This window comes from Mustela lutreola, chromosome X (genome assembly GCF_030435805.1).
Source record: "Mustela lutreola isolate mMusLut2 chromosome X, mMusLut2.pri, whole genome shotgun sequence".
Lineage (NCBI taxonomy): Eukaryota > Metazoa > Chordata > Mammalia > Carnivora > Mustelidae > Mustela > Mustela lutreola.
This window is the reverse complement of record NC_081308.1, coordinates 31,627,294-31,643,092: the sequence shown is the minus strand read 5'-3', so window position 1 is coordinate 31,643,092 and position 15,799 is coordinate 31,627,294. Positions and strand designations below refer to the sequence as shown.

The following is a 15,799-nucleotide window of genomic DNA, read 5'->3' as shown; positions in this document are numbered from 1 at the left end:
TCCACAGCAGGCACCAGGGGAAAGCCCCACCCATTCCACCCTGGTTTGGATGGAGAAATACAAGGAAAAGTGCCAAACACTATGCTTTCCAGACACACTCCGTGCCTTATCATGTGTTTAACCAAACCTGTAACGAATGTAGATAATGTAACTACTACAACGTGATGCCTATTTTCAACTAGAGAAGGTTTATCCAGAATCTCTGAAATGTGCAGAAGTATTCTCTCTCTTGTCTGATTATTCACTCAGTTTTTCTCTAGTACCAAGGCAGGACTCAGGCTTACCCGTGCTAATCATAAAAAAAGAGTCTGGTCAAATGAATCTGCCAGAAACTGATGGAAGTATAACTTGAATGCTTAATAAATTATAATCTGGGATTTGTTTAAATCAATACACATTAATAAAAAGATTAAGTATGGCTGTATCAATTATTTCCAACCCAATGAAGGTACAGTACTACTTTACCACTGTATAGATCGATGAATATATCCATACTAAAATTAAATGAATTTAAATTAACGCTGAAGCTCATTTGTAACACTCCCTGTTACAAACACCAGTGGACTTACATAAAAATCACGATTTGGAAATGACTGATACTCAAAAGAATATATACCTATGGCAAGGTTTCTATAAACCAGTACTTCTCTGTGATTGGAAATATAGTCTATTTAGACCCCAAATGATGAATATTCCTAAATTAGAAATAAAGAGGGAGAGAGTGGAAGGAAGAAGGGAAGAGCATAGGGAAGGAAGGAGGGAAGGAAAAAGAAAGGTTAGAAGCAGGGAACAAGTAATTGATAGTGGGGATGGCTGGCTAGATGCACATGAGGCTATCACTACTCTGAGGACATTTTCAGGAAAAAAGTCCAAACAGAATTAGAAAATTTTCATAACCACGTAACTATCTAATTCTTTTTTTTTTTTTTTTTTTTTTTTTACTCTTTATGAGATGTATTAGTCTCTCCATTTTACAAATAAGGAAACTAGTGCTTTTAGAGTACTTTTCTCAAGATCACAAAACTCAAAGAAGCTAAGACTAACTTTGAAATCAGTTTTATCTAACCCATAAGTTTTACTTCCTTTCAAGCAGATTATAAAAAACCACATGAGTCACTGCCAATACAAAAATATAGATCCTTCCAGCTAGCTGAAAAGGCATAACGTATATATACATAAAATAAAGATACTATATAGATCATTCAACTTGTTTGGGTTTTTTTTTTTTTTGAGAGAGTTCATGCAAGTGGACTTGGGGGACAGGGGTGTGGAGGAGTAGGGACAAAGGGAGAGGGAGACCATCTCAAGCAAGCTCCACGCTCTGACATGGGGCTCAATCTCATGACCCTGAGATCACGACCCAAGCCCAAATCAAGAGTGGGGAACCTAACCCACTGTGCCACCCAGATGCCCCTTCATCATTCAACTTCTGACTTGCCACCTTATTTCTTTAAATGATAGCTTCTGTCCTCATGAGGTCCTCAGAGCACATCACAATGATGTCTGCAGAATCTGACAGGCTACTAGATAACATATTAGCAATTTCCAGGATGCAGGCACATAATGTGGAATTACAGATTCTGGGGAACAGCTGAAACAAGGTTAACAGGACACTTAACAAATATTTGGAACCACTAAAAACAGTAAATCAGAGATTATTTTCTATTAGTTAAAAAATTACTTATTCAAATGACAGGGTTTTGTTGTTTTTTTTTTTTAAGATTTTATTTATTTACTTGACAGAGAGAGACACAGTGAGAGAGGGAACACAAGCAGGGGTAGTGGAAGAGTAAGAAGCAGGCTTCCCGCTAAGCAGGCAATCCAATTTGGGGCTTGATCCCAGGACCCCAGGATCATGACCTGAGTTGAAGGCAGCCGCTTAATGACCAAGCCACCCAGATGCCCCTTAAATGACAGTTTTAAGTTTTTAATTTTATTAACTGGATTTTATTACCTATATTAAATATTGACTATAAAGAATTTGCGAATGCTTCTAAAATGATTCACAATCCAACAAAATATAAGTTATTCTGAATCATATCCTGTCACTGCTATCAAACTAAAACTAATCAAGACAATACTGTGTTGTTCATCAATATCTGTGAAGGTTTATTTTGTCAACTTGGCTATACTTGGCCAAGCTATGGTATCCACTTCTTTGGTCTTTCTAGATATTGCTGTGAAGGTATTTTTCAGATGTGATGAACATTTTAATCAGTAGATTTTAAGTAAAGATTACCTCCCATAATGTAAAAGGATCTCATCCAATAAACTGAAGGCCTGAAGAGAAAAAAACTGAAGTCCCTTTGGATTCAAGTCTGCAACATCAATCCCTTCCTGGGTCTCCAGCCTGACAGCCTACCTGAGTGCCCACACAACTGTCTGAGCCAATTCCTTAAAATTAATCTCCTCCCTCCCTCTTTCCCTCTCTCCCTCTCTACATTTCCTATTGCTTCTATTTCTTTGGAAAGCCATGATACAGGATCCATATTTTCAAATCAAATTTACATATTTAGGTATGTAAATATATATGCCCCAATGACCATGTCTGATTTGCTTCAATTTTTAGTACCATTATACAGTTCATACTCAATAAATGAGTACTGCCTGAGCACATGAATAAATGAGTATCTAAATCAAACAAACAGGATAAACTGTTACCTTTAGCTGGACGAATGGAAAATGCCATTCCTCCTTTTGTGATTACTGGCTGCCATTCAAATTTGGCAAAATAATTCTGATGATTATACAACCCCACTGTCCCCATAAAACATGTTTTCACGGAGAAGCCTTGTGGTCTCAATACTAGCTCATTAGAAGACAGCTCAAGCTTTACTGGCATGACAACTGCCATTACAAGGATATGGCCACCAGGTATATTGTTCACTGTAAAGGTGAAAGACCTGTAACACAGCAAAAGCAGTCAAACTTCATTGACAATAGCTATCTGCAGTTACAGAATTCAGTTACATATAAAAAGCATATATTATTGACTAACGCCCACAATTAATCCTTAGTAAGAAAGACATCAAAATATTTATGACAGACTACCACTGAAATATCAATTTACAAATCTACAAATTGATGCACATATAGTTTCTGTGTTTGCAGACAAAACATGACATATTCAACAATTACTGAGTTAAAAAAAAATACATATTCTACAAAAGGGCATTTTGATTCTAGCATACAGAAATTTAAAAATAAATCCTACTTCCAAAATTTTCCAACGGTGGGAGATTCAAATACCATCGATATATAAGTACTAGCTGTAGGCGGAATCACATATGAAAATTGGTTCGTTTTCTGAAGTTCTTCCAAATTAATATCTAAGTTGATCAAAATATGCATAGGTAGCATATTAATAACATGCAGTAGACGAGTATTTGTGGAGTTCACACAAATATCACCAAAGTTAAGGACAGAGGGCCCTGAAAAAATGAAAAATTATTAAGTTTAGTTTTGGTTAATGTATTCAGTAATTTCAAATTTCCATACTATATTTTCACCAATTAATTTATAAAAAATGGAACTTAGAAAAATATTTCCTATCATATCATAAGTTACTAACCAAGATTTTTACCTAAATGCCCATAATTTGGCATTTGGAGATTATTGGCTAAAATTCAATATAAATATATCCTAGTTATATGGAAAATTGTATTGAAAAATTATTAAAACTCATAACTCATTTTAATATGTGAATCTGCATACTCCAACACCTTCTCCACTTCCATCAATACATTTATGTTAATCTATCCAGAATTTACAGAAAATGCTAATTTTCCCATTGCTCAATACTTAAGTTTTCCCTTTTTTTTTTAAGATTTATTTATTTTCTTTAGAGAGAGAGAGAGCATGAGGGGAGTTTAAAAGTTTTCCCTTTAAAATGACAGAAGTTTTTAATATCATACAATTTTAATAAGTCTTCTATGTCTCTTAACAACTGGATTTGATAGTAACTGACATACAATAAGTTGCCCATGTTTAAAGTGTAGAATTTCTTTTCTTTTTTTTTTTTTCAAGGATTTTATTTATTTGACAGAGAGAGACATAACAAGAGAGGAAACAAAAGCAGGGGGAGTGGGAGCAGGAGGAAGCAGGCTTCCTACAGAGCAGGGAGCCCGATGTGGGGCTTGATCCCAGGACCCTGGAATCATGACCAGAGCTGAAGGCAGATGCTTAACGAGTGAGTCACCCAGGCACCCCAAAGTGTAGAATTTAAGTGTTGACATGTATACACCTATGAAACCATCACCACAAGGAAGAGAGTGAACAACCACCACTCCAAAGTTCTCTTGTGCCCCTTTATATTCTCTTCTTCCTTAATTCTCAGTACCCCCCCTTCCCAGACCCCCACTCATGTACATTATGTCACGGTAGACCGGTTCACATGTTTTAGAGTTATAATTTTAAGAGTGGAATAACGTAACATGTACAGTTTTCTCTGGTTTCTTTCGCTCTACAAATTCCCTGGAGATTCATTCAAGTTGTTTCAGGTGTCAGTCATCCATTCTTTGATATTACAAAGGGGTAGTCCATTACAAATGACCATTCCCTCACTTGTTGAATGACACCTGGATTGCTTGTAGGTGGTGGCTACTACAATTAAAGCTGCTAAAATATTTGTACACAAGTATTTGTTTGAACACATGATTTCATTTCTTTTGGACAAAAATCTAGGAGTGGAATGCACAGATCATATGGCAAATGCATGTACAGACGTGTAAGAAACTGCCTAACTCTTATCAAGTGGTTGTATAATTTTCCACTCTGCTGGCAATGTATAAGAGTTCTAGATCCCTCACATCTTTGGCAACAACTCAAATGGTGAGTTTTTGTTTTGAGTTTTTTTGTTTTGTTTTGTTTTTAACTTTAGCCATTTTAATAGATTTACAGTAGTATCTCGTTGTGGTTTTATTCTGTTTCCCTAATGACAATAACAACATTATGTATCTTTCTACATGTTTATTTCTCCTTTGTATGTTATAAAAACGATCAAATAAGCAATTATGATTACTCTTGAAATAAGAAGAAAAAGAGCTTAAGCAAAGAAAGTGAATACCCAAAGAAGAACTAAATAGAAACTCTAAGATTAAAAAATACAGTAAGTAAAATAAAAACCTCTTAGATATGCTCATTAACAGAATGAGAGGACAGAAGGAAAAGTAAGTTAACCTAAAGAATTATCAACAGAATTTATCCAACCTGACAAACAGAAAGAAAACAGACTGAAAAAAAATTAAGAGTCTTGGACACCTGTGTAACAAAAGCAGAAGGTTTAAAAATCATGTAAAAGGAGCCCCAGAGTGAGAAAGTAAAGGGTGGAGGGGACTGGGAAAATATCTGGGAAAAAATAATAGCTGAAAAATGCCCAAATGTAGAAAAAAAGTAAACTTTCACACACTAGAAGCTCAGCGAAATCTAAACAGAACAAATAAAACAAACAAACAAACAAATAAACAAAACCATGACCAGACCTTTGAAAACTTTTGAGAACTAAAGATAAACTTGTGAAAGTAAAAACAAAGAATCTTGAATAACATTTCAAAGTCTTGATATAACAACATTTATATCAAATGTAAATGACACAAATGCACCAATTAAAAAACACAGATTGTGAGAATGCATGCAAAAGTACTATATGTTGCCCACAGGAAACTTACTTCAAGTACAGTGACATAGATAAGTCAAAAGTAGAAACAAGTAAAAAGATAAACAATGCAAAGACTAAACAAAAGAAAGCTTTGATAGCTAGATCAGTATCAGACAAACTACACTTCAGAGCAAAGAAAATTACCAGGGACAAAGAGGACCAAGAAAGCTTAACAGTCTTAAACGTGTATGCACCAAGCAAGGGAGCTTCAAAATAAGTGAAACAAAATTGACAGAATTAAAAGGAGAAATAATAAAATCTACAATTATAGTTTGGGATGTCAATCACCTTTGTCAATAACTGACAGACTGTCTAGACAAAAAAGCAATAAGGATTTAGTAGAAATGAATACCATTAACTAATTGGGATATAACTGACTTTTAAAGAATACTACATCCAACAATAGCAGAATACTTCTTTTCAAGTCACAAGAACCTTCAACAAAAGGGACCATCCAGGGTCACACTTAACAAATCTTCAAAAATCTAGAAGAATTAAATACATACATGTGTGTACTTTGACTAAATGAAATCAAACTAGAAAACCATAGCAGAATAAATCTTGGAATTAAATAACACACTTCTTTTTTTTAAATATTTTATTTATTTATTTGATAAAGAGACCACGGGGCGGGGGGAGCAGGCTCCCTGCTGAGCAGAGAGCCCGATGCCGGGCTCAATCCCAGGACTCTGGGATCATGACCTGAACCAAAGGCAGAGGCTTAACCCACTGAGCCACCCAGGCATCCTTAAATAACACGCTTCTAAATAACTTATCAGCCAAAGAGAATGTTTCAAGGAAAATTAGATAATATAGTTGACCCTTGAACAATAAGGGTTTGAACTACATGGGTCCACTTATGCACCACCACCTCCAATAAACATGTATTTTGTGTTGTGATTTAAAAGTAAGGAAGAAGCACCAAATGACTAGAAGCCAAGGGAAGGCTGGGGAAAGATCTAGAGAAAGCTGGAACAGCAAGACTCTTTTCTGATCCAGACACTCCCCACCTTAACACCTGTTCATTTAGGTCTTGAAATGAAGAGCAAAGGGGCACCTGGGTGGCTCAGTGGGTTAAAGCCTCTGCCTTCAGCTCAGGTCATGGTCTCCGGGTCCTGGGATTGAGCCCCGCATCAGGCTCTCTGCTCAACAGGGAGCCTGCTTCCCCCTGCCCCCCTGGCCTGCCTCTCTGCCTACTTGTCATCTCTGTCTGTCAAATAAATAAACAAAATCTTAAAAAAAAAAAAAAATGAAGAGCAAAAAGGAATGGCTCTGGGAAGGGATTCTCGCCAAAACAACAGGGCCCTTCACTAGTGGGAGGTGACCAGGGACCACTAAATAATAACCTTCCCCCCACCCCTGGATAAAGGTATCTGGGAGAACATGGATGTATGTTGGGGCGGGTGGGGAGGGCAGGGCAGGACAGCACTAGGGAGAAGCTCGAATTGGACAATGGAAAGGGGCCCTATACATGGTGCTGAAAGTGCTTCCGGGTGGGGAGTTCATACTGTCAGGTAACTGGCAGCTCAGCACTTGCCAGTGTTTTTCCTGAAACTGTGTTAGAACTCCATAAAAGGGGTCAGGTAGAACAACTGACTAGAGAAATAGGTAAAGGTGATCTGCCTTCCCTGGTTCTCTGCACTTGGAAGGAGGCTTCCCATATTCCTGGGTAGAGAAGCAAGAAGCTGGTGTCACTCCAGGATCAAGCTTTGCGAACTTCGGGTGGAGACAAGGCGATGGGTGCCTCATTCTACTACTGTACTGTACTGTAAATGTATTTTCCCTTTCTTATCATATTCTCTTTTTTAAAGATTTTATTCAGGGGCACCTGGGTTGCTCAGTCGTTAAGTGTCTGCCTTCGGCTCAGGTCATGATCCCAGCGCCCTGGGATTGAGCCCCACACTGGGCTCTCTGCTCAGCGGGAAGCCTGCTTCTCCCTCTCCCTCTCCCTCTGCTTGTGGTCCCTCTCTCCCTGTGTGTGTCTCTCTCAAATAAATAAATAAAATCGTTAAAAAGTTTTTTTTCATTATTTATTTGAGAGAGAGAGAGAGTTGATAGACAAGCAGGGGTCCAGGATGGGCAGAGGGAGAGGGAGAAGCTGACTCCCTGCTGAGCAGTGTGCTCCATGTGGGGCTGGAACCTAGGACCCAGGGATCATAACAAAGGCAGACACTTAACTGTGAGCAACAATACTCTTTGCACAACATCCGATGTAACCCAAACTGTATAACAGTTTTCTCTTTTTCTTTTTCTTTAAAGAGTGCATTTATTTATCAAGAGAGCACACGCGTGCCCAATCAAAAGAGCACAAGGAGGGGGAGCTGCAGAGGCAAAGGGAGAAGCAAACCCCCCAACCCCCCAAGCAGGGAGCCCAATGCAGGGCTCGATACCAGGACCCTGAGATCATGACCCAGGCTGAAGGCAGCTGCCAAACCGAGCCACAAAGGCACCCCTCTTTAACAGTCTTCACTAACTGATTCAGTTAATCTCCAAATCCTCTACTGTGTCTCTTGACAATCACGTTTTTTTTTAAAGACAGAGAGGAAGCCAGGGAAGGGCAGAAAGAGAGGGAGAGAGAAAATCTAAAGCAGGGTCTAAGCCCAGCATTGGACCCCAATGTGGTGCTTGACCTCAGGACCCTGAGATCATAACCTGAGGTGAATTAAAGAGTCAGATTCTGAACGAACTGAGACCCCCAGTGATCCCCACTTCACTTTCTAAAATATAAATACAGAGCAAAATTTTCTGAAATTGTAATCTCCACTGATAGTGCCAGTACCTGTTCTGTGCAGAGGTTCAAAAAACACCTTCAAGGTATAAAAACGAGAGTGATACAAAATTCCTACCATCACCGTTGTTGACCTTGTAAATTCACACAGGGGCCTTGTCCCCAGGAAAAAGGTCATTATTAAAATACTCAGGATACCAGGTGAAGAAGGGAAAGAAGCTGGTAGAGGATTTGTAGAAGAGAAACTGGGCATAGCCTTCTAGCTTTGCTCCTTTTGAATTTGTATAGATTTGCATATCTGATTAATCAGTCAGCAATTTGGAAGACACAAAGCATGAACCACCCAATAATGAAACGTAAGTCCATGGGACTACAAAGCCCTGTACCTATCACATGCCTGGCACAAGAGAAGCACAGTAAATGACATTTAACCTGAAGTGAACTGCATCCACAACCCCAGACAAGCAATGAACTAATGAGGTCCCAGTCTGCCAAGCCCAAGGGCCCCACTGTCATTGTGTGGCAAGGAGGTTTAGCTCTGGTGGGAGAATCCAACTATTTAAGCCAGTCCATGTCACTTTCCCCAGAGCCAGATCCTAGTTTGGGCATTTCCCACAGCCCTCGCTGATCTAAGACTTGGCCACCGACCAACCAGAGCAAACCATCACCACCCAGATATTTAAGCACTTCACACTGTGTTTCCTCTGACCTTACACCTCTTCGCCTATCGCTTTTAGTCTAGATAACAAAAGAATAGGTATTTGGTGTTCTGTGCATTGGGTTCTCCAATAGAGGGAGAATCAGCACATCCATACCTATTAATCCTGCCTAGAATGAAATGGAAACTTCCTCTGCAGACTAGTACAGACTACTATTTCTTTAACAATAATCATCCTTTAATAGGCTTGATGAAAATGACCTAGGGAAGGAAACTGTTCAACACCGCTGCAAGGCAATTGTCACTTGTTTTTCCTTTTTTTTTTTTTTAAGATTTTATTTATTTATTTGAGAGAAAGAGTGAGTGAGAGAGCAGGAACACAAGCAGGGAAGGAGGAGAAGGAAAGGGAGAAGCAGACTACCTGCTGAACAGGGAGCCCACTGTGGGGCTCGATCCCAAACTCTGGGATTACGACCTGTGCCAAAGACAGACACCCATGCACCCCTGTCACTAGTCTCTTAACTCATGCCTAGGGTTGTTGTCAAAACAATAATTATCTCAATGACAAACATCCAGAGACGGTCAACACCATGACCTGAGGTTTCAGTACTGGTTGGGGAAAGCAAGAGATCCAGAAGCAAGACAAAGTGGGTCTTAATAAAATCCAGTTTATACCCATAATAACCAAAGCAATCTTGAAAAAGAAGAGCAAATTTGGAGGATTTACACTTAACCGATTTCAAAACTTACTCTAAAGGTACAGACAGTATCAAAGACAGTATAGATCTGTCATAAGGACAGACATACAGATCAGTGGAACAGAACGGAGACTCTAGAAACAAACCCTGATATGTATGGTTGACTGATTTTCAACAAGGGTGTTAAGGTAATTCAATAAGGAATGACAATGTTTTCAACAAATGATGCTAGGACAATTGAACAGTCACATACAACAGTATGAACTTTGACTCTTAACTCACAATATACATAAAAATTAATCCAAAAGGAATTGTAGTCCTAAATGTGAGATCTAAAATTATAAACATTATAGAAGAAAACAAGGGAAAGTATTTGTGACACTGAGTTAGCTACAGATTTCTTGGGTATGAAATCAAAAGCATAATCTACAAAAGAAAAAAATTATAATAAAAAAATTTTTATCGATAAATTCAATTTCACTTCAAGTAAAAACTTCTATCCTTTTTTTAAAGATTTTATTTATTTATTTGACAGACAGAAATCACAAGTAGGCAGAGAGGCAGGCAGAGAGGGGGGAAGCAGGCTCCCTGCTGATCAGAGAGCCCGATATGGGGCTTGATCCCAGGACCCCGGGATCATGACCTGAGCTGAAGGCAGAGGCTTTAACACACTGAGCCACCCAGACGCCCCAAAACTTCTGTGCTTTAAACAACACTATTTAAAAACTAAAAAACAAAAACAAGCCACAGACTCTGGAAATCATATTATCTGATAAAGGACTTGTATCCAGAATACATAAATAATACAACTCCACAATAAGAAGGCAAATGTTCAAATTAAAAATTGGGCTAAGAATTTGAAAGACACTCCTCCAAAGGAGAGATACATTTATGTCAATTTAAATGCATGAAAATATATTCTACATCTTAGTCACGAGCAAAATGCAAATCAAAACCACAGTGAGAACATTTCACACCACCAGGACGGCTATAATCAAGAAAGACAGAACATAACATCTGGTGAGAACTTGGCGTAATCGTAACTCTCGTGCACTGTTGGTGGGACTGTAACTTGGTATACTCTGGGAAGTTTTTGGCAGTTTCTTGAAATGTCAGACAGAAACTTAAGATACAACTCAGCAATTCCACTCCTAGGAATCTAACCAAAAGAAATGAAAACATATGTTCACTTGAAGAATTATATGTGAACGTTTATAGCAACATTATTCACAATAGCCTCAAACTGAAAGCAGCTCATGTCCATCAACTTGTAAATGGATAAACAAAATGTGGTACTACCATAAAATGAAATGCTATTTAGACATAAAAAGAAAATATTTATACCTATTTATACCTACTGGATGAACCTCAAAAGCATTATGCTAAGTAAAAGCTTCAATATACGAGAGACTACATATTGTACAATTCCTTTTATATGAAATGTTCTAAAGAGGCAAATCCACAGTGAGAGAAAATTGATTACCAGTTGCCTGGGGCTAGGGGTGGGATTTGGGAGTAAGTACATACAGTCCTGAGGGTGATGGCAGCATTCTAAAATTGAATTATGATGATGGTTGCATAATCCCATAAACTTACTAAAATTCACTGACTAGCATACTTTAAACAGGTCAATTTTATGGAATATAAATCATGCTCCAATAAACCTGTGTTAAAAAAAAACAAAGGCTTTAATAGTTTTTTATAGATTCTTACCAACAATTACTTGATGAATTTGCTTTGGCGTCAAAATTAAGCTGCAATCATGTTTTTCATGGGGCGTGGATGGTTCTGATTTAAGTCCTTTGAGAACCTGTGGAAAAATGTTACTCCAAAATTAATTCTGAATGTTACCAAAAGATATTTTAAGAATTCTCATGACTCAATGAAATATAAAATATTGCACATGCCTTTCTTTTCAGAGCCTTCGTCTCCTTGGAGTCTATATTTCTGGTATTTAGTAATTGGTTAGGTTTGATCAGACACTTTCCTGAACACAATTCCTCTTCTATTTCCGTTTCTGAGAGTGAGGGTGACTTTAGACCCGATGCTGGCTGTAATCCTATGTCTGTATCATTATATGAATACATGCATTCCCTATTAAAATCATAATAATATCTAATTGAGGCCAAAGGTTTTAGAAAATATACTGGCAAACCCCAACATTCCCCATAGCTCATGCTGCTGCTACCATACTCAGAACCACTTACAAAGAATGGTGCACTAATCTACACAAAATTACCTTCTGCTGAGAAGACCCCATTCTCAAAGACCTCACCAAGGAAGGTGTGCCCACCCCACCACAACCAAGGACAGCTCACCATGGAAGGCTGATACACAGCACAAAAGATAAGCCCTTAAAAAAAAAAAAAAAAAAAAAAGAGAGAGAGAAGCCCCTTTGGCTCAATGTAGGAACATCTATGAGGCACAATTTATGCTTCAAGAGACCTCAAGGTGAGTGTAAGCCTCACCTGAAAGAACATTTCGCAGCTCCCTCCCCTGCCCTATCCTGCTTCCCTCATCTTGTTCTCCTAAAAGAGCACTGTGCAGGAATCCATCTCAAGAATTGCTCCTGGGGGGTGCCTGGGTAGCTTGGTCGGTTAAGCGTCTACCTTCAGCTTGGGTCATGATCCCAGGGTCCTGGATCAAGCTCCGCATCAGGCTCCCTGCTCATCGAGGGCCCTGCTTCTCCCTCTCCCTCCCTCTCCCACTGCTTGCGTTCCCTCTTTTGCGGTGTCTCTCTATAAATAATATCTTACTAAAAAAAAAAAAGAATTGTTTCTGGGATAAAACCAACATAAGACATTCCCAAACCAAAAGTAAGGAAAGAGATAACCTCAATTAAAATAGTTCAAGGTGCTGCTATGTTCATATATGAAAAGGTCCCTTAAATCACTAAAAAGAAACTAAGGAGTAAAGAAAAAAAAAAAAAAAAATCTGGCCCTGCAGGCACCACAATCCATTTCATACTGTTTGAGGGAGTGAACTTTACCTCTCTACTCGTTTCCGTAGGCGCACACTTCTTAAATGTTTAATGTATCTTTCATAATAGTTTTCATGTGCTTGCTTTTCCATTTCTTCAAATTTAGTATATGCATAATCAGGATCGACATAGTTGTATCTTGGAATTTTTGTGAAAATTGTCCTACAAGATGAAAAAGTTATGTCGATATTTATATATATATGCATTGATTTAATCAGTCTTTGAGTGTCTCCTATGCCAGCGGCTAAGCACAGAAAGGTGAAGAGAGCAGGTCCTAGTCCTTTCCCTCATATCCTCTTACATGGCAAGACATTATGATATATAGAACTAGAATAAGATCTAATTTTCTTCCTAACCTAATTAGAGAAAATTCCTAAGGTCACTGGGATACAATGGTGCCTACTCTAAAACTACTCTTAGGGAATTAATCAAGTAAGCAATTCAGAGAGTTCTAGATTTACACACGGGACTAGATCTGAATCAGGTTAGTGTTTCCTAAGAGTTAGTTACTTTAAGATTGTTGTGAAAAAAATTAGAAAAATACATATATAATTATAAATCCTTTTGCTAAACATATTATTTTTTTAGTATCTCAAAGCTTATGCAAGTACCATCAATGGCATAGAGAGAAACCAATCCAAAAACAAAGTACATCTATGTATATCTCATGATCACTCATCTGAGTTCATGTTCTTCCTTTCATTTGCCACATATTCTCCATAAAAACAATGTATAATTATTCAGATCTTCTGATGTTGGTCTGCCTAATTCTCAACAGATTTTAACAATCATTAAGACGCTTATCCTCAATAATTAACTCAATATAAATTTTATTAGTTATAGGGTCAAATCAACAAGTCCTAAATGGTTATGTAAGATAACTTTAACTGAATGACAGTCTTTATGAGAGTAAGGCAATAAGAGAAAAATAAATGTTCTGCTATTCAAAAACAGTTGTTGAAAAGACCCCCAAGAACCAAAGCAATCTTGAGAAGAATAAAGCTGGAGGTAATACAATTTCAGATTTAAAGATAAACTACAAAGCTATAATAATCAAGACAGTATGGTACTGGCAAAAAATAGAAACCCAGATCAACATAAAAAATAGAAAACTCAGAAATAAACCCATGCTTATACAGTCAATTAATCTTCCGCAAAGGAGGCAAGAACATACAATGAGGAAAAGACAGTCTCTTCAATAAATGGTGCTAGGGAAACAGGACAGCTATACGCAAAAGAATGAAACTGGACCACTCTCTCACACCACAGACAAAAATAAACTCAAAATGGAATAAATATCTAAATGTGAAACTTGAAGCCATAAAACTCCTAAAAGAAAACATAGGCAGTAATCTCTTTGACATCAGTCTTAGCAATATTTTTCGGGTTATGTCTCCTCAGGCAAGGGAAACAAAAGTAAAAATAAACTATTTGGTTACAATAAACTAAAAAGCTTTTGCACAATGAAGGAAACCATCAGCAAAATGAAATGAAAAGGCAACCTACTGAACGGGAGAAGATATTTGCAGTGATATGTGCAATGAGGGGTTAATATCCAAAATATATGTATCTATTTAGAACTTATACATCTCAACACCAAAAAAAAAACCCAAATAATCCAATTCAAAAATGGGAGGATGACTAGAATAGACACTTTTGCAGAGAAGACACACATGTGGCCAACTGACTCATGAAAATGTGCCCAACATCACTTACTATCATGGAAATAAAAATCAAAACCACAATGAGATGTCCCCTTACACAAATCAGGATGGCTAATATTAAAAAGACAAGAGATAATAAGTGTTGATGAGGATGTAGAAAAAAGGGAACCATCCTAAACTCTTGGTGTGAATGTAAATTAGTACAGCCACTGAGGAAAATTGTATGGAAGTTCCTCAAAAACATAAAAACAGAAATACCATACAACCCAGTAATTCCACTTCTGGGTATTTACCCAAAGAAAACAAAAATACTAATTCAAAAATATATGTGCAATAGCCAAGATATGGAAGAAATCTAAGTGTCTATGACTAGATGCATGAATAAATAAGATATAATACATACACATATATACATATATATGTGTGTATATATGTACACACACAAACACACATACATAATCTTGCTATTTGCAACATGGATGGACTGAGGGAATTAAGCTAAAGGAAATAAGTCAGACAGCAAAAGATAAATGCCATATGATTTCACTTACATGTAAAATCTAAAAAACAAAACAGAAAAACAGAAATACAAATATAGAGATAAACTAGTGGTTGCCAGGGAAGAGGAGAATGAGGGGGATGGGTAATATAGGTGAAGGGGATAAACGAGGTACAAATTGCTAGTTATAAAATAAATAAGTCACAGAGATGAAAACTACAGCATAGAAAATATTGTCAATAATACTGTAACAACATTGTAAGATGACAGATGATAGCTATACTTATAAGAACTGTCTACTGTATACAATTGTCAAACCGATATGATATATACCTGAAACTAATATATTTCAATGTCAACTATAATTCAGTAAAAAATTAAAGCAAGCAAAAAAGAAGAAGAAGAAGAAGAAGAAGAAGAAGAAGAAGAAGAAGAAGAAGAAGAAGAAAACAAAGACTGTTGCTGAAATACAAATTTTCCTCAGGCTTGAGGAACCTTAACCACATTTAGAATCTAGAAATGGTTCCTATAACTGAAGTCCTGAGGTCTGCAAAAAGAAGTAAAGGAAAGACATGGAAAGAAGTAGTAAAGTAAATGCCTGGAGTCACAAAGAGCTGGTTATTAACATACCTAAATGCTTATTAGCGCCATAAAGAAAAAAAACTTCATGAAGCTAGCACACTGAATTCAACAACACATTGAAAAAAATCTTTCACCATGATCAACTAGGATTTATTCCTAGGTTGCAAAGTGGTTCAAAATTTGAAAATTAATCAACATGATTCTTCACATCAGTAAGAGAAAGGATAAAAACCATATGATCATTTCAATAGACACAGAAAAAGAATCTGACAAAGTACAACATCTACTCATGATAAAAATCCTAAACAAAATAGGTTTAGAGGGAACATACCTC

At 37.3% G+C, this 15,799-nt stretch overlaps 1 protein-coding gene across 1 annotated transcript in view; it reads right to left on the bottom strand.

The window, feature by feature from the left end:
* The window catches only part of CFAP47 (cilia and flagella associated protein 47), a 546,720-nt gene that overhangs the window by 476,732 nt on the left and 54,189 nt on the right, over positions 1-15,799 (bottom strand). The window contains exons 11-15 of the mRNA XM_059157736.1: positions 12,730-12,882; positions 11,648-11,834; positions 11,454-11,550; positions 3,215-3,431; positions 2,662-2,903 (exon numbers count right to left, since the gene is read on the bottom strand). Of these exons, the coding sequence (XP_059013719.1) occupies positions 2,662-2,903; positions 3,215-3,431; positions 11,454-11,550; positions 11,648-11,834; positions 12,730-12,882 (896 nt within the window). The remainder of the gene's footprint in view (positions 1-2,661; positions 2,904-3,214; positions 3,432-11,453; positions 11,551-11,647; positions 11,835-12,729; positions 12,883-15,799) is intronic.